We start from the raw sequence: 25,617 nt of genomic DNA, 5'->3' as shown, positions 1-25,617 counted from the left end.
TCAGACTTTTATTCTATACAATTTTCAAATTTTAATCTCTCATCCTGGATGTCTTAAAAAAGGCATTCATAATTATAACAATTGCTTCCTGAATTAACCTATGCATTAATTTTGCGAATCTTTTTAATATAAAATTTGTTAAATTGGTATGAAATATAAAATAAATGAAAAAAAATTGAAATTCAAAATTCTACTTTCGAAGTGCATGTGTTTGGATAGTATTTAACTCATTTAAAAAAAATACTATACCAAACTTCTCTTAAAGTAACTTTTTTGGTACTTCAGACTTTTATTTTATACAATTTTCAAATTTTAATTTCTCATGCTGGATGCCTTAAAAAATGCATGCATAATTATAACAATTGTTTCCTGAATTAACCTATGCATTAATTTCGTGAATCTTTTTTAATATAAAATTTGTTAAATAAAATATAAAATAAATGAAAAAATTGAAATTCAATATCCACTTTCAAAGTGCATGTGTTTAGGTGCAGGATTAGGTGTGTTCAAAATCTAATGGCTCTAGCTTCCTCCATCTTTCCATAGTTTGACAAATTCATATACTGATTCTTCATTTTTTAATAATAGCAATATTGGTACATCTTTAAATAAGTCAAAATGTTTCTTTATTTTTTCAATACCTATTATAAAATCATTTTTATTTGTTACTTTTCCAGTTTTAAAATTCTACTGGGCTTAAATTTGAGGATGGCTGTTTTTATTATGTGTTCCAAATTGCCCAGTATCCCACTCTGGCTTAAATTTGAGGATGGCTGTTTTTATTATGTGTTCCAAATTGCCCAGTATCCCACTCTGGCTTAAATTTGAGGATGGCTGTTTTTATTATGTGTTCCAAATTGCCCAGTATCCCACTCTGGCTTAATATAATAATTTAAGTTATAAAGCTAATAATTATTTTAGATATGTGTTGTCTATGAGTACACATTTGAGTATGATTAGCATGTCAAGACAATAACTACAGGATTTGTCATATGATTATTATATCTTGATAAGTGGTGTCCTGGTATCCTATAATATTTGAAACTCTTTGAATTTACTTTGTTCTTATATTGTTCCACAGAAGCTTAAGGTAAGACTACAGTTTTCTAATTAGATCTCATGCAATAAGTACTAGCCAAGAAAATATCGAGACCTTTTCTTGAATGTGTTTGGTAAATATTAGTTAATTATCTTGTTAGAGAATAATGTGAGGGATACTTCATAAAGCAGCAATAAGAGACATCATTCTTATGTCAGAGACTATCAGTGTATAATGTGTGACTGACTTTTATTAGATGTCTTGCAATGATACTTGTTGATGTGAACTGTGCAGTTCATTGATACTCGAATAGAACTATTTTTCATTATTGTGATTGTGGACACTGAAGCTGAACCTGAATTTTTGATTAATGATTATAAGATTAATAATTTCCTTGAAGAGCTTTTATAAATTAGTCTGGTACAATTCAATGATATTCTGAGATGCTTGGCTCTCATCTTAACAGTATGTAAGAAATCAAAATTATTTTTGCATATCTTCAGATCAAATACATATTGATTTATAATAAGATTTCTGTCTTATTACTACTAATTACTGAATACTTCCTGCAGCAGCGTATAGCTTTCTTAATTGTATCCAAAGAAAATTTGCTGTCAGACATAAGTATATATCTGTGTTTAGTGACAAGAAGTAGTAGTTTTTGCAGTTTCTGTTGTCTGTGATTTGGAGTTGTTTTGCTCGACTAAATAAGTATTGATGCAGAAAGCTGTTTAGTATATTAAGCAGCTATATTCATGTGATTTAAAAAGTTATATCTTTTTAATATATCCAGTTTGTTGGTCATAATATTTTTGAAACATCTTCAATCTTTAGATGTCTTTGGTTATATTTCTTGACTCAAAATGTTCTTCCTGAGAATCAAGATATCCTGTTTGAATTCTTTTATTTTTTGATTCTTTATGTTTGTGTTATAATGTGTGACTGGTTGCAGATTGTATAATAAGTAAATCTCATGTTCAGAAGCAAGCTTGGTGATTAGCATGCTATTGAACTTTTGCAATAAACGTTTTTCAGTGTTATGTATTTATTTTACTTGAAAATTTTTAAGACTTGGATAATTTCATTTTTCAAGTAAGGTCACATTGATGTAAAATATGAGAACTAAAATGCACTGAGGATAAAAATTTTGATAAAAATTAAAATTTTTATACTTTTAAAATATAAAAATCATCATTTTCTACTGTGTGTTTGATATGCCTAATTATTTAAATTGCATTTTTAAAGCTTGTATTTTAAATTTACTGGTATACTAGAATTTATGTGCTTATAGCTTCATCGTAGCTGCATATTGCATTTAATTTTTTATGGCATATCATAATTTTCACAATTTAGCTATTGTAACACTAGATTAATTATTTATTATGAACCTTTTGTTTTTGACATGGTAATATTAAAATTTTTCAGTGCACTAAGGTGTAGCTTTTTATGAATATTAAATTGCTGTTCTAAATTTTTCTGATGTGATCTTTTACTTTCTCAGAATTTTTTTGTTTGCACAATCAGGATAAATCTCTGTTTCAAGAAGATTAAATTTTATTTAATTGTTCAAAATGATTGGTACAATTTCAGATTGTTGTAGATTAACTAGCAATATATAATATGAAAATAAATTTTAATTCAAAAGAAACTAAATTTTATTTTCAGGGCTGTGTGTGATTTTAAATCTACGTGAACAGTATTAAAACAAAGATCAAACTTTGACTTATATGCATCAGTATTTATTTTGTTGCTGTTTATGCATAAAGGAGTATGGTTGAGATCATTTGGACTTGTGGACAAATGTGGGAATAACACTGTTATTTCAACATATTGCCAAACAATAGTGTCAACATGATACGAGATTTGGTGATCTAGGCGGACAGTTGCAGCAAATTAAATAATCATGTTCACTTCAACCTACTACAATATGCTGAAAGAAAAAAATACAAACCTCAAAAGATTTCATATTTTGGTTGAGGAAGATTCTTGCATTATGTATAGCCCTATGTTTTTTAAAATGTTGCCCTTTTTTTTCCTTATGTATTTGTGCTTAATCATGATAAGAATTTTATCTACTATGCTCAACATAAAAAAAGCTTCACTTTGTATATCACATCAGATATGTGAATAAGGTATCAAAATGGTGTATGAATATGTCTGAATCAACTAATGGGTAAATTACTTGTTGAGATTTCTGAAATTGTATTCTATTCTGCAGGTGGTAAAGACGACAACATAAATGTCATTAAAAATTATGAAGAAGAGTTTTTCAAGAATTCTAAACTTTGCAGGTATTGTTAATAAGCAATGACATTTGCATATAGATACCATAAATATTATTTGATATCAGAAACAATATTTTTTAAAATCATTCTTAGTAAAATTTGCAAACATTTCAATAATTATTAAATGAATGTCTTAAAAGAGCACTTCTCAAGTTTTACCAAGTGGGGATTAATTTTATGCATTAGAATGCTGTACAGATCACCTTATTATAGTCTAATTGAAAACAATTTTTTTAGCATGTATTTCTACTAGTGTATTTTTTTAATCTAATTTATTAAAATTAATATAATTTTATATATTGCTATTAAATGTATTGAAGAAAATTTATATTTTTTTATAATAATTCAAGGTTATTTGAGTTTGGATGATATTTAAATGCTGCTGCTCACATTAATGAGATCAACTTTTTCACAGTTATTCTGTCTTTGGATGTATAAGCTTAAGTCTGAGCTAGACATGTATGTCAGGTCAATTTCTGACTTTTGTTTTTATTTTAGTGAAGCCTGTAAATGGAAATTGAATTATAATTTTTAAATTACAAATGCACAGTTCACTATAGCACCTTAAGGACAGGCTTTAAGAACAACTTGTGGTCTGCAGACCATGGTTTGAGAAACACTGTCTTAAAAAAATCAATCATTATCATTGGTGCTCAATAAATTTAGTAAAAGCTTGACTATGTATAAAGCTCGGAAAATGGCAAGTCCAGATAGACGAAAATTCTGGATAATAGAGCATATAAAAATGCAATTCATGGTAGAAAAGCCAAGTGAATGGAAGAAAAAGTTTCCAGTCAAAAATTATAAAAAAAAATTAATTAAATTTGTTATGAACTTGTATATTTGTGAGATTTCAAAATAAAAAAGACATTTCAGACAGAATGCTGCGAATTTGCCAGGATGCTGTAAATTTTTTAAACTACTTTACTTCATATTGTTCCATAGAAATCAAATTCAAATTTTAATTAATTTTTTTTTTATATTATGTGATTCAGAAAAAACTAAATAGCAATTAACTTATTTTCACAAAAATTAAACCAACTTCTTAAAATTAGTCAGATTTATATAAATCAAGGCAAAGATTTTATGAGTAGGTTGTGTCATAACACTTATCCATTGTTGACACTAAATTGCACTGTTTGGTGACTTTGTTTGATTTGAGCTGTAGTCCTATTCATGCTTTATTGCACAGTTACAAATCTCTTATTTGCTTAATTTGTTGGGTTGGAGGCTTCTAAAGTTTGAAAATATTCCAGTTACTTGAGGTAAGGTTCTCAGGTTTTATGTTCCTATTGTAGTGCACCTTTTTTTTCCTGCATTGATTTAAATTTATTTAGTTTAAATATGTATTCTAATTCTAAAATTATGGTTTAAATATTTCTGTATTGTATGGAAGTATATTGGTACAGTGCAAAGTCTGAAATTTAGATGTCTGATATCTGGAATAATCTTAATACCCAGACCTAAAAATCACCAGAGGAAAAAAAAAATTCCCTCCTTCACAAAGCCTAGGAATGAAGAGTATAATACTTGAGAAAAACAGCTGTGTTGTTATCTCCCATACTGAGATTCCCACATGTCCTCTTGAAACACCCGACAATCCATGGATTAATGCTTTATTTATATTAACCAGGAACATGATTTTGCCCTTTGAATGGTTTTTGGGTAATAGCATTTTTCTGTATGACCTTCAAAAAATAAGTGAAGTTCCAAAACATATTTATTTAGAGTGAAATATTGCTCTTATTGTGTATTTGTTTGTCTGTCTTCCTGTGTGCCCGCCCACCTGTCCGTCTGTCTGTTTGTTCAAGTTTAATTGGCATAACAACTAGGAAAGTTGCATTATATTCCAATGAACTTAAGTTCAGATAAAATAAAAAAATTTAATGTTTCTTAACTTCTGATTTGAAGTAGCTTATTATTTTGTCTTGCCTATTATTATTAATCAGAATTTTGCATGCACTGAAATGCAGATATATTAGTTTTTAAAAAATCAGTGCAGCAATAAGACTTTCCGAGAATTCTGTAAAATATTTTAATATAAAATCTGGTGTAGGGCTTTGCAAGATCATGAGAGGATGTGTCTGCATATATTTTTTAAAATGCTTGAGATAACAAATAGTGAGCTGCCACATTTCTTGATGCAGATGAAAGCCACTAATCTGAAGGATTTGAGATGTATGTATATATATATATATATATATATATATATATATATATATATATATATATATATATAATTTATCAAGCAAAGCAGTAATAACAATTTTGGTCAAGAAAACATCTTGCGCAATATGCTGCAAAATAAGTAAAAAATAAAAATTGTAGAAAGCTCGCCTAAAAGTTACCAAGAGCTCAGCATCTTCTGATTAAAGGAATATAAAATGAAGGTGATAAATGATGATAGATACTAAATGAAGAGGATATAAATAAAGTCCTACATTACATTGTGAATATATATTGTGATGACAATGTAATGGAATGGCAAATATCTGCAATATGGTTTTAAATCCATAAAATATTGCCATTTTGTCTTTGAGTTGCATTTTGATTTCATATGGTAATGATTCGAAAAATGTCTTTCTGTATGCAAAATACCTTTCTTAAAGAAATAGTAATAAAGAACATTTTTACTTTTGTAATTTCTGCTTGTCAGTCTTACTATATTTAAACTGATTATCTAAAATCTGGAAATTTCCAAAATCCACAATTGCAGAAGTTCTGATGATACTGGATTTTGAACATTTTACTATGTTATATTCTCTGGTAGTTTCTTGATGTAGTTTACTTCCATTTTAAATTGGTTTTAGAGATTTAAAATGCTAGAGGGGGTAGGGTTTATTTTCTTGTTAAATTAGTTCAAAAGCTTAGCTTAAAATTTTGTAGAAGTTGTTTTTTTATTTATTATGTGTGTAATAAATCTTATTGTATTATTTGTGGAATTTCTTTTTTAATCAGTGAAGATTACAATCATTGGGGATTTAAATTTTTTCTAACTACTTTTCTTTTTAGCTTAGAAAATACCTGATGATTTACCTTTTATCTTCAAAAAATGAGGAAAAAATTTCTATTTTTATTTGTTTTTTTAAATAGAAAGAGGAAAAAGAAAATAGATTAGTGCAGTGTTCTAACTGATACTTAACACTTTCTCTACTATCATATAAAGCACTGGTACTTAATCATGTGCATAGAGAGAGAAAGGAACTTTTCCATTAAAGTAATATTATTTGGTGTAACCATATGGCTCTCAAGTGTGCCACCTAGTGGCCGTCGGAGGGAATGATAGCCTAAGAGACAATAGATTTTCAGTCAGTGTGTCAGTAGCTTGGAGTCAAGGAATTAAACATAGTGTTCTTCCCTGAGAGTTTTTATGACTTAAATGTTTAAATATTATTTACCTTAAATGTTTGGTACTGATAAGTTTTATGTGTCTAATTGTAACGTCCTTAGATATGTTTTATAATTAAAAATAATTAAAAATGCAAGTGGAGTTCTTTTGTATAGGTAGTGCTTCTTTTAATTAGCTGTTAACCCCAACAGAATTATGGCATCTCGGTTATAATTGGCACTCCACATTGGATGCTACTTTGAGACTGGAAAATGGTGAATGCTTATTACAATAATAATAATATAATGTAGCCAATGTTCTTTCCTCACATTGGGTTTTTAGAGGATTTTGTTGTTGCTCTTCCTGATCATTCTTAGTTTACTATTAAGCTGATCTTAGCTACTATCAAGCTTCTTTAGTTTACTATCAAGCTGAGACATGAATTTCTTTATCTGTATATTATGAACATATTATGATCCATAAGCATCACATTTCATAACTGCAAAATCATTTACAGAAGTGGCATTCTTAATGCATCTCAGTGTTCAACAAGGAATCTCAGTTTTGCTGTGTCTGATTGCTTTTGGAAGATGGTTAGAGCTTCTGCAGAACAGCAAGCTGATGCTTTTAAAGGTATAAAGTTTGATTTTTGTTAATAAGTTTGATTTTGTTTAAAGGTATAAAAATTTGATTTTTGTTAATCTAAAGGTATGAAAGTTTGAATTTTGTTAATATGCTCATAATTAAATACTTGTTTTCATATTAATCTAACGTTTAACACTATATGAATAATTTTCAGTAAATTTGAAACGTATTGTTCTATTTCTATCAGTGATTGCATGTGAAGTACTTTATTGTCATTAATAGAAGTAGATAGATGCTATGAAGATAATCGAATATCATTTACTTTTATTAGCACTTCTATCAATTATTTTATTCATTATAGCATTTTAAATAACATATAAAATAAAAAAAGTTAAATTGTTCTTCATTGTGTGGTAAATATGGTGATTAGTGGAAGTACACTGTGCCTTCCCCCAAAAAGGAGGGGACAATTTTATATCTCCCATTCTACTGGACCGATTGATGAAATTTAATTTGCATTCTTCGCGTATCGAAAGCACGGCTTAAAATATATATTAGATATATATATAACATTATTATAACATAAGTATGTTGGCACAGAATCGAACTTTTTCTGAGATATGTTACCAATTTTTTATCCATATTTCAATTCTATGACTCGAATTATGCTGAACTGCCGAGTTTTGTAAAAATTGCACGAGTAGTTTTCAAAACATTAGCTTGTCAAAATTTTAGCTCCTCAGTGGTAATTGAATTTGCTATATATATATATTATTGTATCCTTTTTTTATAAAAATTAATTCCTTCTTTCACAGTTCAAAATATATGTTCGATCCAAGTAAAATTTGCAGCAATTTTCTGATTTATTTTTAAAGTTTGTATTTTTTAGTAATTTTTGTGAATATTTCAAAAAAAAAAAAAAAAAAAAAAAAAAAGGAGGGGGGGATTTTAACTTATAAAGTTTTTGCCATCACCTTAAAGTAGATGTATTTCTAGGCATATCTGTAAAAAATGACAATTTATGTATTGGTACATTTTGAAATTTGTCATATTTGTCATAAGCTATAAAATGCTAAATGTAGTTTGAATAGTTTTTAAAAATTATTTGAAAGAATGATTGACACACCATTTTTTTCTGCTCATGCACAATGAAAGGGAAAGGAAAATAGGTTACCACAAATCAAGAATTTTACCAAATGTATGTCAATGTAATGCATTTTAAATTCACTTTATAGGGAAGTTTACTATAGAGGATTTTTGATACTCTTCTGTTACTGGGACCGGATTCAGAAATGTAATTGTATGCATGTATATATGGATGTATATGTTCATAACTAACCACCATGAAATAGATGAGTCAGCAGAATGACATTGCAAGTCACCAGTTTACAGTACTTACGTAGATTCTCATCACCAGCACATAATTACTGGCAACCTGAATATCATACAAAACCATCAAATAAAAACACTAATTACTTATGGTGCAAAATTTAGACCAGTCAGAAACATAACTAAAAATTACTGTTGCAAGACTTTCGAAAGCAACATCAACTTAAAGCAAGCTATCAAATGAATTTACTATAGATACCTTTTTAAAATGGAAAGATAAAATTCTTCAATGCATATCCTCTGAAATCCTCTGAAATCAATCACCTCAAGTTTAAAAGTACATTGAATATTGGTCACAACTTACATCAGATACTAAAAATTTAAAAAAAATTTTTACTATTACAAAAATAGATAAAGCAAATAATAACTTTAGCATTATATGAAAACAATTCTACGCAGAAATTATTCATAAAAACTTTTCAACGCAACTACTTATCAATTAGCAAACCTTACAGAAACATCTATAATAAACAGAATTAAAACTTTTCATAAGAAACTAAATATTACTTTAAATCCAAGCTACAACAGATTTACTAACCACTATGCACTTCCCAAATTCCATAAAACACCAGTAAAATTCAGATTTATAGCAAATGGAACTAATAATTACAAGAAAAATGTAGACTATTATTTCTCAATTCAACTTAAAAAAATCTGTAAATTTATTTTCAACGATTGTAACACTAATCATAATTATTGCTGGATCATCCATAATAACACTCCTGTCATTAATGCCATTCAAACAATTAACATACAGACATTAATTGCTATGACTTTGAAAACTTATATACCTCACTTCCTCTAGAAGAAATTTATACTAGTCTACCTTAACTCTTCCCTGATACACTCACGATTATGAATCTTAACAATTGGAAAACCTACCTAAAATGCACACTTTTTCATAACTACATTAAATTTCAAAATCAACTTTTTAAACAAGTCAGAGGTCTTCCAATGGGGTCCCATTCCAGTACCTCGCTCTGTGATATCTTTTTATTTATCAAAGAATTTAACTTGCAGAAAAATCTACAACCACAAGAATTAAATTACTACAAGCACACTTACAGATATATTGATGGTCTTATTACAATTGATAATTTTAATAAAATTGAATACTCCGAGATTTATCCAAATTGCCTTACACTTAATAAAACTAATAATTCACAAAATAACATAAACTATCTCGATCTTAAAATCATTAACTACAAAAAAATTTTACTTTTTGACAAAACAAGAAACTTCAGTTTCAATACTAACAAATTAATAAATTGGAATTCCAACATATCCAAAAAAGTAATTAACGGTACAATAATAAATCAAACACAACGAATTAAAAATATCTGCACAGATACGATAGATCTACAACACAAAATTTTGCTCCTTATTAAAATTCTCAAAAATAATCTAATACCTAATCAATTTATTAACCATTGCCTTAAAAGAGCAGGCGTTAAATACTCTAAATCATTTAACTGATAGGGATATGATAATTTGTTCCTAAACCTGAGAAGGCGGTATAAGTTGGATGACTATCAGTTGACGGATTTGTACATAGTGTAATTACAAAGATGTATATAATGTAAAAAGCTAATTGTCTTCAGACTTATGCTGTTACTAAAAAAATGGGCCTATTTCATAATCTTTAGTCTGTCAAATAGCTCTTTGACAGTGAAAATTCCTTTTTTCCTTTTCTTAATTTCTTCCTCATTACGACACAACAATTAGCCAGAAATTAATTAATTTCCATTCACTAGTATATTAAAAAATATTAACAGATGGTTTCACTCAAATAAGAACTCCACAGCATACGTCCCTCAAGCATTCCTAGTCACTCCCTCTCCCATAAATTACTTCACACAAGTTTCGCCGACTGAAATAATTCAAAGCCTCCACTGCCGATAAAGAATTTCGGAAACACAACCCTTCTGAGTGAGACGTGAAGAGAACACTTTGCCCACTTCCCACTAGAAAGAACGTTAAGTTAATTAATGCTTTTTCTGGCTTTTTATATCTTCATGTACATTCCCATTTCTTATTATATATATTTTAAATTAAAATTTTTATATTTTGATTTGTTTTCGTAAAGTTGCATTATATTTCATAATTTTTAATGTTTATTTCAATTACTTTGAATTCTATTTCATAATGAAAATTTCCAATGTTTAATTTTTTACAAATAGTTTTGAATTAAAATGCATAAACATGAGGGTGTCGGGGGACAGTTACTCAAGTAATTTATCAATTTTACTGCATAAAATTGCTTTTTACTCAAAATTGAATTAGTGAATATGCTTAATCAGAATGAGTTCTTTAGTGCTCTGCATTGGTTCTTGATCCCTTCAATTCACGGAAATATTTGGCCTTACTTAAATTGCCAATTTGGCATCGCCTTATTACTTGAGTAAAGGACAAAACACCTTCGTATTTATTTCTTAATTATTGTTCATTGAACGGGAGTTGGTTTGTTCCCCTTGAAAAGTTAACTAATTTCCAATCACTGGCAATGATTACTTGCTTTTAATTTAATTTCTTTTTACAATTGAAATTTTGTTATTCATGATTTAATTCAAGTCCCCATTAAACATTTTTAACAATTTACATTCAAGTTACTTTAAAACAATTTTCGGAATTAAACTTACTAACTATGAATTCACTCTTTTTAGATTAATTCTACTAAAATTAATCTTAGGAGATAATATAATCAATATTTCCTTAGTAAATAAATTATTATTAACTTACTTTGCAGCTATTGCGCAATTAGTAGAATAACTCGATTTCGCACTAAGTGAATTTAAGATCATATGTACATATATATATGCACATACGTACATTTCTGAATCTGGTCCCAATAACAGAAGAGTATCAGATTTTTTTTCATTGTTTAAAACGTAGTAACCTATAGAATTACTGAAATACTTTTTTCATAATTATAAATACATTTTCTTTCAAAAGTATATTTTCAGTATCGATAATATTTCGGCAATTTCAGTACTTTTAATTTGTAAAGCAAAAATTATCCAAAGTTTTTTTTTTTTTTTTTTCTTTTTGTTTGTTTGTTTCAGTTTGTTCAGTTGAGTAATATGGATTTGTCTCATATTCATAAGTTAAATTTTTTTAAAATAAGAGTGTATGTATTAGTTTATCATAGTTCTATGCAAGATTTTTTCCCCCTTCTTTAGCTTAAGAAATTGTTTGCCTTATGTCTGTGTGTACTGTAATTCACTGTATCATTTCTTAAAAGGTAATATATTACCTGTGTCATGTCAGTACGTATCTACTAATTAGCTACAGATTGATTTTTAGCTATGACATAAGAGTTGATCATCCATGTAAGTAAAGAATAAAACCTCTAATCGTATATAATTTATCTTCAATAAAAATTTCAGTAGAATGAATGTAAAGTTTTTTTGTTAGAGTATAAAGTTGATTCAATATAAAACTGTTAAGAGACATCTGAATATATGAATATCATTTAATTTAGCAAAAAGATAACACCTACCACCTCTTTTTTGCTTACTACAAATGGAATTCTTAAATATTCATTTTCTTGCAAATGAAACTTTCAGATGTGTCCTCGACTGCTATTTGTATGTTATTATGCTGTGATAATCTATATAAGTAGACCTTATGTTTATATAGACAGATTGCAATTTCTACTGTAATTTTTTCAAAACTTTTTGTTATAAAATTTTTCTTATTTGCTTGTTTTGCTTAAAGTATTTCTGTACAATTTTTTCAGCTGCTCGTTTCAACTTAGAGGCAGAGTGGAAAAATAATTTTCCACGTCTTCGAGAACTTGATAGGGTATATCTCATTTTGTTGATATTTGACAAATCTGAATTTTTTTTTGAAATTTTTTATATTTAAGTGTTGCTTTTATGATTAATCAGGTTGCAGATTAACCAAGCCTTACCTTAAAAAATGGAAATTTCTTTATTCAGAAATGATGGAAAAAGTTACTATTACAAGCCATCAAAATAAAGCAAAATTTCTGTGGTAAATACGAAAAGGAAAAGAAAATACGTGGGGTAACAATAGAACATTAGCGCATGACAATAGTAACAATAGCACTTGACGTCCCAATACTTAGGATTTGTTTTTTCCACAGCAAAATGTAATTTAATTGTGCATAGAATATATAAAAAAACATATATTAAAAATAAGTTGCTGAATCATGGAAATAAATTAATTTTATAACCATTATTTGTATGCCCATCCACCCCTATTTAAGTGCAAAAGTAATAGAAATGGAAACATTCTTATACTTGTTTTAAAGTATGTTCTTGTTCTGAATGCTGATGTATTTTACATAATCAAATGATATTATTCTCCTGAGTAAACAGCTGTAAAATGCAAGTACATTCTTAATAGTGTTTTTCTATATTTGTAATATGGGTTATGTATTCCCTTTTTCTTTTCTTTTCTTTTTTTTTTTTTTTTTTTTAACTGCTGTTAGATTAGCCATGGATGTCATCGATAGTTTTACACTTTTTAATTGGCAATCTACTGTCTTATCATAATATATATTTTTAATTTTATATACATATTTATATATATATATTATAATATATAATATATATTTTTAATTTTATATGCAATTTGCATTTGTAATAAATTTTTTTTTCCAAGTATCTTTATGTGACTCAGTTTGTGCATCATTCTAGCTAAATAAATGTATAAATTACCTTTTGTGGGGGGAGAGGAAATTTTTTTCCCTCCATTTCCTATTTTTATTTTATTTATTTTTATTTCTACACTCCTTTTCTCTCTATTTGAGAATATAGAAATTTTGAAAATAATAGAAATATAGAATTTATCTACCTTACATTTATTAAAAGTAAATTTGAAGGGAGGTGTTAATTTTTTAAATGTTTTGGTGCATCATTTTAATAACTTTGATAAAAAATGCCAACAGTATTCCATTCAAAGGAGGGTTTAAAATTTCATTTGGAACTTCATATTCTCAGTTACTTCCATTCTTTTTTACTTAAAGTTTGGATTGGTTTATGTGATTATGGCAAAGCCTCAAGGGCTGTTTGGCTTAGGGCAGGGATGCCTTCTCGGAGGACTTTCTAAGGGAAACTGGCTCATATACACATTACACATGGGGATAACCATGAAAACACCCATGCAGCCAGCTCATTTGTGGAATTTGAACCTTGGACTGAACTACCAGTGTTCAGTGGCTGTACTGCTCGGCTGCTGGAGGTTTCTGACTTAAAAGTACTTCTCTAAATAAATTTTTCTGAAAATTTTTAAATTTTACAGAATTAATACTAAGTATTAGCCAATTAACTTCCCCCCTGCCTGATTTTCAATTATGGATTTCATTGGTTTTTATGCTAAATATAGGACTATAAAGGATTAAAAGTGGGTTACAAATGGTGCACTATTAGTCTGACTTTCTATAACCATTTCAGTATAGCATAGTTGCCAACTCTTTCATTGGTTTTTAATCACATTTCCTGGCAGATCACCGAATCTCGCAGTGTTTAATTTTAATGTTTAGAAAAGAAAGCTAAGGAAAATATTGCCCAGCAATAAATGAAATTTATTGAATTAAAGAAACTTAAAAAGTGCATATTCCTTGTGGTATTCAGCATAAATTTTCAGATTAAATTTTATTTAATCTAAATTTTGTTAATCTTCAATAGATTTTTATAGAATTTTTGTATGAAAATTCACCGAGTGTTTAATAAACTAGTATTTGTATATAATTGTTTTACATATCAATAAATAATTCATTACTAAGTTTATCTACACAATAGTATGCATATAAATTAATAATTTTATTTTCAATATATTTAAAAGTACTTTGACAAATAAAAGCTGTTCTTCCCTACTCAGGATTTTCTCAGTGTAAAAAAGTTACAAAATTAAAATTAGCCAAAGGACATAAAATTTGAAACAGCTACTTAAATATTAATTTATTTTACATCAGAATTATATTATAAATAGTTCAATACCTGAAGTCATGCATTGTAAGATGAATACGGATTTTTTTTTTTTTTTTTTTTTTTTTTTTTTTTTTTTTTTTAATGCTGTAACTATACAACAGGGAAAATCTTCTGAAATTTCTTAGTTTTTTTCCCCAAGAACCTTGTTTTCTATATTTCAAATTCAGCATTTTTATTATAATTTGCATGCTTGATTAAGGAAATTTAATGAAAAGGACAGGGTACATCTACTAAGACCAAGATCAGTAGAAAATCAAATAAAACATGCAGCATAGAGAAATTTTTCTTGCTATTAATTTTTGTTGTGTGGGGTTCATTGGGAAAACGTGAAAGTACACTTTTGTCATGATCATTTAGTCAGTCCCTGATGTAAAGAACTTTTGAAAATCATGAATTTCTGGTTACTTAGAAATAGTAAGTCTCAGCAGAAGTTATGTGTCTGATTTTCCAAGTTCAATGCATTCCTGTAGCTGCCAGCAATGAAGATGTAGAGCATGCCATGATGCTGTCTTTCATGCTTAATTTCATTTGATGTTTGAGCCCCAGTTCACTCATTTGGACCCAGATTAGAGGCTTATTATTAGCTGCAATCAAGCAAAAAGTGATTCAAAGTTGAGTAGGTAGTTCATTGTTTCTTGTTTCAGGTAGTTACATTTTATTCTCCCTCACTAGATCAGTTCTATATGTGCACATGAAGATTTGGGTAGGATAGAGGTACATGCATATTTGGTGTAAACTGTCAGAAAGCACTGTAATAAATATGATCTTTGCAGTAATTTGTAAAAAGATGCTATCAGCATAACTACTATTTTAGGTGATGGTGTGAGATCAGTTCATGTGGTTTACGGGTTACTTAGGTGGAATAGTATTGGAATAATGATCATCGACAACAGTTATAATGTTCTTTTTACTTTGATCATTTGAGCATTAAATTTGTTGTGTAAACTCAAATCACGGGTGGTTTATTACTAGCTCCATAATTAAGCTGTTAGATTAAAAATGCTCTCAAGTTTTAGGCTAAGCAGAGAATATGATTTGTGTTTTAAGTTGTCAAAGAGAAATAGTAACAAGATGCATATGAGAAAGACTGTCTAAGTTTTGTTCAATGTCTTTTCCAGTGATGATGATGATATATATATATATGTATAATTTACATTACTATATTCAATCTACTCGAAAATAATTTTTTTCTTTTGTTTGATATGCAAGCCATTTTGAAGTATCGTGAACATCAGTTATTGCATTATAGTCATCATCAGCTTTTAGGAGAATCGATTTTCTTGTATTTTCCATACCCATCTTTTATTATATCATATGAATTGAAAATTTTATATTTCCAGGCTGTTTATGTTAGAAAGTTCTCCACGAAAGCATTCATTCCCTTAGGCAGATAGTCCTAGAGTTCTTTGCTGTAAACAAGTAAACCAAGCTATACTGTTTATTCGTTTTTAGTCACACATTCTTTGTAAAGCTTGTAAATTTTTCATCATTGATAATCAAATTGTTCTACTATATGTTTCTAGTTTAGGAAAACTAATTTATATAGAACGTAATAAAAGTTTAAATGTATTAGTAAACATGTTCGCCTTTCCATAATTTTAAAAATCTAATTAGAATAATGAAATTTGAAAGACTGCTTGTTTTTGATTTTTCTTATATAATGTATAACTATATAAGGTAGACACCTTATATAGTTTTATTTTAAAAAAACTTTTTTTTCTGATAATATTTTCTTAATTTATTTGTTAATGCTATTGATTGTTTCTTTGTAGTCTTAATTTTTTTCGGTGGGGGGGGGAGTGAGAGTAGAATTTCCAGTTTTAACATTTTGAAATTCGCTGAAAAGCACAAACATGCACACACACACAAAAAGGGGGGGCTAAATTTGTGTATATATATATATCAAAAAATATTTTTATCCTGTCAGGAGTTGATCATGTAGTATTAAAACCAAAGGAATTAGGAGTTAGGTTATTTAGCTTTGGAATATTTAGTTTTAATGCAGGAATATTTAGTTTAATATTTTTTAATTTTTCACTATGTTAGTGGATAATATAATAATGGCATTACTTCTATGATGTGTGTCTTGCTACAATTTAAATTTTACATTTGTTAAATGATATTTCAGAGATTCAGATTATATCTTTAAAATGGTGTATTATGATAACTTTATGTGTACTATTCTTAATATTATACAGCTGCATTAAATTTCTTCATATATTTTATTGCTGAAATTTATAGCTAATCAGTATTATAAGTTGATTGTATTTCCTTTCTCCTTATTTTGACTATTTTTATTCATGCATTAAAATTATTTTATCTAATTTTTTTAGGATGAACTTTTTGAAAAAGCTCGAGGGGAACTTTTAGATGAAATTATTAATCTTAGTCAGCTTTCTCCAAAGCATTGGTAAATTATTTTATGATATGACTGTAATGTACTTGAAAAATACAGAATTGATAACAGAAAATTAAAAGCAGTTTTATTGTAAAAATACTTAATTGCTTGTTTTATTTACTACTCAGCTCCTGAATATTGTCTTTATGGTTTATTTTTTATGTATTCTGGAGAAAAAAAAAAAAAAAAAAAAAAAGGCCCTCTCCCCATATTGATAAACATGAGTTAGTGAATACCTGTAACAAGAAAATATTGATTTATTTAACATACAGATTACTAATCCTTTACATTTTATAAATGCTGTACAAGAAAAATATAGCAATAAATTATTTAACGCACAAGTTACTACTGAGTATTAGTGCTTCGTAAATTCATTTGCACATAATTTATTATCGTGATTTATGTAATGATTTATTTAGTTATATGTTTTCACAACCTTCTGTCCATGGGGATAATTTTTACATCATTAGAGAAAAGAAAAGAATAAGAAAACAAAGTAACGTTTACAAAGGAAAAACTGAGTTTAAAAAGATAAAATACAAATATTATTGCTGTCAACTGCTTTCATTGATCATTTAGGGCACCAGAAATACTGGAGCGGGGCCTGCTTATATGCAGTCAAGATATTATTTATTTGGATAAGTTATGGAACTGTTTTGTTTAATAGTAATTCATTTTGGGTCTGAAAGAAATTCAAACTTTCTATGATTATATCCTTAAAAATATTTTAATCTCAGTTATTTTAAATTATTTATTGTGTAAATATATTATAAATTATATAGTAATAAATATAGATTTATTTAATATAATGCATTATAATATATTAATGACTTTTCAGTATTTTTAGTATTATTTTCTGAACAACATTATTAACTTCTTGAAGCATTTGTTTATGCATACTTCTCTGTCTTATTTAATGAAGACCAAAAACTATTTGAAACAGAATGGTGAAAGTACATTAAAAACGAAAAATACGAAAAAATTAATGGGAACTTTTTTTTGTGTGTGTATAGGCAAAGTTTGTAGTAGGCAGTGTATAGGCAAAGGTGTAAGCAAAGTTTATATAATTTGCTTACTTCTAATTTTAATTTTAGGGAAGAAACCTTGTCTAAAGAACTGTGGAAAAAAATGTCTGTTTATGTCTTTGAAAACATATATGTCCAGGCATGGCAAGCTGGCAGTCCAGAGTATGTTTTTTTATTTGAAGCTTCTTTCTTAACCTCATACTGACGTATTTTCTCACAGTCTCTTTCTGCATAAAAGCATTAAGTAAAAGTATAACATATTACAGATCCTTTAATACTGCTGTGGATATTAAACTGAAACATTGGGCGGATGAAATGCTACCCAAAAAATGTGTTGATGTAAGTGTTTTCTTTCTTTATTTTTTTAAAATTTTGTTTTAAGTTCTAATAGCAAACTTCTGCTGTGTAGGACATTTCTAGTGGTTTAATATTCATGTGTGAAAATGTGGTAAAAATATAAAATTATTAATCTTACATCCAAATGACTATTTACACAGTCAAATACTATCACAAATAATAAATAATTAACCTCAGGTTCAGTTAGCATAACACAATTTATGATTCTTTAACTAAACTGTGTAAATAGGAAACATAACTCTAGTTATGAAAATATTCATTTTTTATACAAGTCCCTAAATACCACATCGGCATAGTAAACATCACAATCTACATACCAGTAAAGACTTTATCCTAAACTCCTGAATAAATATTTACATAAAAAATTCAGATTTACATAATCAACTCTACGGACTAAGAGACAGTAAAGTACTTACATGAGCAGACTTCGGGAATCTAAAATATATTTATGTGATGCTGAATGATAACACACAGAAGGTCAGGCTGCAAATGAATTAATGTAACCTTTCTTAACACAGTCACAATTTTCTTAAAATTTTTGTAAATTGAAGCCATTTTCTTCTGCCCCGCTAAACATCAGTTCATATTACGCTTTGTAGACAGGAACGCTCGATCGGATCCTTACCCCTCATCAGCTAAAGGATGATATACTAAGTCACTAGTTAGTACCCATACAGAACAATCTCTTTATAATACTTCATAAACTGGAACACAATGGCTGGATCATCACAATGGCACGTCATCTGTCAGTACCTGGCCAATATTCTAAATTACTAAATCAGGATTTTTGAATGCTCATGCTCCTTTTTACTTCCTTCACTCATTAAAGAATGGTTCCCAAAGACAAAATTTTGGTTGATCATCACTTTTAGAGTCAGAAATTCAGTATTAATTTTCGTTACAATGCATTGTGATTGGAACACCACCCACATCATCGTTTCACATTGTCTTCTGTTGCATGTCCTTCTCCTTCATAAACTCTAAATCATTCAATACAGCTGATCACGAGGGCCACTAGTCTTCAGTAATTTCTCCTAAACCTCCCACAAGCTCGAGAATCATCACCACATTACTCTCTCTCCCTCCTCCACTTTCACACCCTTCTCTAGTTAGTATCTACAAATTTCTTCCCTTTTTTTCTTTTCTTCTTCATATTGCTAAATTCTTATGCAGCTCAAAGCAAAAGATAAAAGTCTAAAAAAACCCAAAAAAGCCTTTTGGGGGGCATAATCTTTCCTCTTTAATTCCATACCTAACTATTAATGAAAAGTCATCATCTAGCACAAGCATGCTTCACATGAAACTTAATTGGTCAATCATTGTCCATCACGACCTTTTTAAACCAATTAAAATTGAGTATCGCACATAATTTTCTACATTATCCCAAGAAAGGGCGACTAGAGTATTTTCTCATCTCATTTGCCATGGGAATTCTCCAAGATAATTTCATGCCCCAACAAAACATCTCTCAAGAAAATAATACGTTTGTCTAATCTTCTGTTTGCTGTACAGTCCAAGGACCAATTAAACAATAAATGGTGCCGTGTTCCAGGTGAAGCCTCTTTTTTTAACAAAGTTGCTGCATCCTTTTACTTCTTATGATGAAATTATCTAGGCTTTCAGATAAAGAAGTCTTGTTTCAAGTGTGCATTTGATCCTTAGGCATGCCCCCCAGGCTTGCATCTCATCAAAGGAGCAGAAAACTTTCTCTGTAACATACACAGAAGACGAAAAAGATCCTTTATTCACTATCTAATTGTTTGGTTTTTACTGATGCCTACCACTCAACCCCTATTTTCTCTGCAATTCTTGTGAAGGAATCCACAACATTTAGAAATAACCCTGAAACTAAAATCTGCACATAACTCTTCCATGTTTTCTGTCAAGATATTCGTAGAAGAATTGTTATTGACAAATTATCTGCTGTTATTTCTGATACTACCTTTCAAAAATATTGGTAAAAAATTCTAATTTTGAGTTGAATTAGTAATTCTTAGTACTTAAAACATTGTTTTATTTATAGTTAAAAATAAATAGCATTGTGGTATGTAAATGGAAAACAGTGCATATTTGAAATCTTCTTTGCCTTTTGCCTATGACAGAATTACAATTATTAAACATCTATTTTTCAAAATGTAATCCTGTACCTGGTCTTCAAACCAAAGAAAAATTTTTTGATAAATAAAAATTTTTCATACTGCTTGAGCTTCTGTAATCGGTGCTGTTTTACATGTTATATCTTTTTCTTTGGAGTTATCTAATAAAAATAAACTTCAGAATTTGATTAAGGTGTAGTAAATCTATGCAAGATTCCTAGTTTAGTTTCACCTAATAACTATAAACTATAAAATTTGATTATAGTGAAGCTATGCAGAAGTGTCTGTGTGAACCAGTCTGATTCTAATTTTAATTGATACTAAGAACATTTTCCTCCTGGGAGATAAATTCTGCAAATGTGCAGACAATAGCATTTAAAATTATAAATTGTCAATATAAGTGGTTCCATTTAATATGCCATCAACAGTTTCCATATCTGTCACATTACTACTCTTTTTTTTTTTTTTTTTTTTTTTTTTTTAATTTTTATTTTTAAAAGAAGGTATGTCTGTAAAGATCACTTATTTAATTATTATCACTTATTTAATTATGATCTTAAATTTTCTATTTTTTATTCTTTCTAATGACTAATTTTGGTTTATCATGTTTAGTTCTTTTAAGAAATTATGTATCATACTAATATTCTAAATATATATTGAGAACAGTATAATCTTTATATGCTACTTCTTTTTAAGCTTGTATAATTATGTGGATTTCTGCAATATTCTGTTTTAATATACGAAAGTACAAGATTGAAATTTTTATGTATATAATTAAAATGCATGTTATTAGGTTGGATGGGAGACATTACAAGAAGAATTTGGAACCATATTAGAAAAATCAAAAACATCTAAAGATCATGATGATCTTTTTGATAACTTAAAGGCTGCTGTTGTTGAAGATGCAATAAGACAACATTCATGGGAGGGGAAAGCTGTTGATATGTTGGTAAGAATTTTTAAGTCTTTCCTAAATGTTCCTAAATTATAATTGAATATTAACATGTTTAATGTTAATTTGTCTAAATTTGTTATATGCTGAATTTCAGACTCATTTGCCATTTGGCCATATTAAATTACAAAATATACTTCCTGGTAAAATTATATGCATTTTTATTGAATAAAAATGCCCAAAAATATCACTAAATATACTTCAACTGAAACTCTAATTAAGAAAAAAAGTAACCTTATTCTCGGTAATCAACATTCCATTTAATTAACTACATGCATTCCTTACTACTTGTTTAATTACTTTACTTGTTTTTCTGCAGTAGAATGCTAATTTTCAGTTTTAGAACTTTATGCAAATTATTTATTGAAAATTATATCAAACAGTTTTACATTTTGCAGGATTTCTCATACTGTCATTCTTATTCCCTGTAGAAGTTCCGAACTTTGATAAAAAATTGCTACTTTTCTCACCAGGGTCTTAAATTTTTTAAATAGTATCTTAAATGCTCTCATAACTACTAACTAGCTGCAAACAGTTTTTGTATAACTATAAAGATAAATGAGTTTATATGAACAGAGAATGTAAAAGAAATTTACACAAAACCAAAACATGATTTATAATAATGGGAATATTTACTCATATTTTTAAGACTAAATGCTGTTCTTCAGCATCTTCTTTCAGTAAAATTCTTGAAATGACTTTAAAGTTTAGATGAGAATATAGTGTGAATGTGCAGACATGGAGATGAATCATAGGTTTTTTTTCAAGTTGTGATTTAAAAATATGTATGTTTTTAAAATTGTTTACTGTTATTTTTAATTAATATATGAAATTTACAATAGCATTATGTTATTAATGCATTCTTGGTTTATTTATTCTAGGTGTTAAACATTTTTTGCATTTAAAAATAATTTTCATTTCAGCGTATCATTCAACTAAATGCACTTGAAGACAGAGCAGTTCCTGATAAACAGCAATGGGATAGTGCTGTAAAATTCTTGGAATCTAGTTTAAAGGATAGATTAATGCAAAGTATGGCTAACATTTATAAGTATAAATCATATTTTAAGAATATATGTATTGTTGGTTGATATTAAATATGAATGTAAAAGCAAAGTGCATGTAATAACTGCTTTAAAATTTAGCATTAAATTAATGTTAGATTTGTTCTGTGTTTATTAATTATAACTTTGTTCATCAAGTGAAGAAACATTCCTAATTTTAGGAAATAGTCTGATTAGCCACCTAAAATTTTTAGTTTAAGATCTTAAATTTAAGCTCTAATTTCAGTTGTTAATAAATTCATAAAAGATATTTGTAACAATAAATGTAAATAAGGAAGTCTAATAAATGTGAATTTAAAAAAAAATTGCATGTAATTTTAATCGGATGTGGGTTTAGTAAATATTTTTTGTAGTGTTGTTGAAATTGTCTAAAATACTAATTTAAGTTCTTTCTTATAATGTCTGATTTTATCTGTCTGTACTATTTCGCTTTTTGAATTCTAAGTAATTCATTAGTTGTGTATAGTTTTAGTACTTATTTGAATCCTTATTTAGCTATCTCTTGCAGCCAAAGCTTATATATCTGAGATGGAAGGACCTTCATTTTCAGAGCGCTGGTGGCATTGGGTTAGTAAAACGCCAGAACAACAACTTTGGTCTAGTGTTAAACATGAAATAGAAAAGTTATTTTCCCAGGCGCATTATAATGTGAGTTTATATTATCTCTTGCTCTTAAAATTTTGCTGTGCATAATTTTTTTGGTTACATATGAAAGTAAAAAAAAATCCTTTCTCTCTTTTTATATATGATTTGTGCATTTATGTAAAGTCTTAAGAAGATTGCTTAGTATTAGAGTGTTCTAGAGATAGGTGTGAAATATATTTCAGTCTGTTTTAATAATGTTTCTCTTAATGTGTTGGATTAAAATCCTGGTGTTCTAAAAGAAATTTTCCCATTTTAATATAAACTAAAACTTCCTTAAAAAATACTGAAGTGTTATCTCACATATCCTCATATTTTTGTTAATTAATTTTAGATGGTGAACAAACGCTTCTATATTTCAAGAATATATCTTGAAATTGGGATTTCTTTACACATTTAGCCCATGAAAATATGTCCTTCACAATGCCCACTTAAGTTTTCACTTTTAGCAACCATTGGTTGTGAACATACACTTCCAATTGGTGAAGTGTTTTAAGTGATGCAAATATTTGTACTTTGGTTAGTTTAAAAAAATCAATAGTGAAATCTAACTTTCTATATGATTCCATGATTCTAGGAAAATTTAGAAGTGTGTAGAAGTTTTCTTCCTATTTCTTGCGCTTGACAACAAATTGTTTTTGCCAAAATTTCTCAACAAAATATTGTTTTTTTTAAAAATATTTTTATTATTCTTGAGATTAATGTACTATTTAATTGCCTTTTTTAAGCTAAATTTAGCATCAGCTGTTTTGTTAAATATGTAGCAATTATATTTCAAATGAAAGTATAATAAATTTGTGTAAGTTTGTACATGCACTGTATAGTGTTTTTTTATTTTGGTGGGGAAGGATTCATACCTTATCAGTTATTAATTCTCTTCACGTCTGCCATTGTTTATCAAAATCTCATTTTGCTGGTTGTTGTTTGATCATCATTTAATTAAAATTTGCAAACTAATTAAGCTAGTAACCAAGTTGACTATAAATTTACTTTTTATAGTGTTCGCCTATTTAGTGTTTATTTTACAGTTGAATTGATGTATTATGCAAGCAATTTGATCATTACGTATTTTGTATTGGTACTTAAACTCTTAACCTCACAGATGTCGGAATTGTTTTCTGATATGAATAATTTCATAATCACTAAATGTTGTATTCTTTTTTATTTTATTCTTTAATGGTGATATTTTAAGTAATTTTTCATTTCTTTCTTTCTTTAGACCCAAAGTCATTCCTTAACTGCAGATGAACTTACAACAATTAAACGGAATCTTCAAGCATCAGATATAGAAGCTGATTATGATTTAGTAAGTTTGGAAATGCTTGTACTTGTTGAAAATAGAAATAAGTCTATAAATATATTCAGAGCTGTTTCTCCTGCCTTGTAATTATTTCAGAAAAGCACATTAAACTATTTCATTTTAAAGTAAAATGTAGTTATTTAAATATACTAACTGCTTATGCAGGCAGCCTAAAATAGTTGTTATAAAAAAGAAAAATCTGTAATGATTTTAATCATTGCTGCCAATATAATTTATAAGAATTAAATAAATGCACTGATGGAAAAGGAAATCCCAGCAAGAATGAAATTTGGGAGGCATGTTTGGACATCTATTAAAATTTCGCATAATAAGTGTGGCATTTCACTTTGAATATGCAATGTAAACTTTTCCAGACTAGGCATTGTGAGTGAGATATGAGTTAAGAATGTCTTTGAAGAGACGAAGAAGGTAGCAGCTGCAGCTTATTGAGTTTGAATGAGGCACTGTAAGGTTTACAAGAAGATAGATTTTCTTTTTGCAATTTTGGAGAAAAATTTTCAGGGGTATATCCATTGTGCATACATGTTGACATCAGTGCTCACAGAAAGGTACTGTCTCAAGAAGGCCACAGTCTTCTGCACATGTGCTATCACTCAAGCTGCCATATATATGCATTGCATATTTGTTGCACATTGCACTGCATCTGCAGCAGATTTCTTGGATTTGAGCTTTTGTTGGCACCAGAGTGATACAGCAAACTGTAACAAATCAGTTACTTGAGGGACAGTTCGAAGCCAGATGCCCTATAGTAATCTAAATCACCACCATGAGCGACTTCAGTAGTGTCAAGTTAGAGCTCATTGGAGGGTGGAGTGATTCTGTCTTAGTGCCAGTGATGGCCGTATGTTAGTTGAAGGAGCCCAGGTGAGCACTTGGAACCAAACTGTCAGCAACAACAACATGTTGGACTTGTACCAGGAGTTATAGTCAGGGGAGCAATTTCCTGTGATAGTGAGAACTCTGTCATCATTATTCCACTCACCTTGAGAGAACATTTGTACATCATTCTAGTGATTTTGCTGACCATGCTGCCATTTTTTAGCAATATTCCAGAGGGCATTTTTCAGCAGGATAACACTCATTTCCAGATCATTGCTATCACCCAACATGCTCTACAGAGTGTTGTCTTGTTGCCTTGACATGTAAGATTACCCAGCCTTTCCTCCCATAGAGCAGATA

The 25,617-nt window shown here is 28.5% G+C and overlaps 1 protein-coding gene across 3 annotated transcripts in view; it reads left to right on the top strand.

Annotated features, from left to right (window-relative positions):
• Opa1 (Opa1 mitochondrial dynamin like GTPase) overlaps positions 1-25,617 on the top strand; it is an 83,578-nt gene that overhangs the window by 44,628 nt on the left and 13,333 nt on the right. For all 3 annotated transcript variants that reach the window (XM_035376903.2, XM_035376896.2, XM_035376889.2), the window contains 10 exons: positions 3,258-3,330; positions 7,170-7,285; positions 12,366-12,430; positions 16,917-16,993; positions 18,076-18,168; positions 18,273-18,345; positions 21,253-21,408; positions 22,335-22,443; positions 22,984-23,123; positions 24,337-24,423. In XM_035376903.2, coding sequence (XP_035232794.1) covers positions 3,258-3,330; positions 7,170-7,285; positions 12,366-12,430; positions 16,917-16,993; positions 18,076-18,168; positions 18,273-18,345; positions 21,253-21,408; positions 22,335-22,443; positions 22,984-23,123; positions 24,337-24,423 — 989 coding nt within the window. The remainder of the gene's footprint in view (positions 1-3,257; positions 3,331-7,169; positions 7,286-12,365; positions 12,431-16,916; positions 16,994-18,075; positions 18,169-18,272; positions 18,346-21,252; positions 21,409-22,334; positions 22,444-22,983; positions 23,124-24,336; positions 24,424-25,617) is intronic.

This window comes from Stegodyphus dumicola, chromosome 8 (genome assembly GCF_044657685.1).
Source record: "Stegodyphus dumicola isolate Sdum_Otavi_A_Nest chromosome 8, ASM4465768v1".
NCBI lineage: Eukaryota > Metazoa > Arthropoda > Arachnida > Araneae > Eresidae > Stegodyphus > Stegodyphus dumicola.
This window is presented reverse-complemented; position numbering and strand designations above follow the sequence as displayed.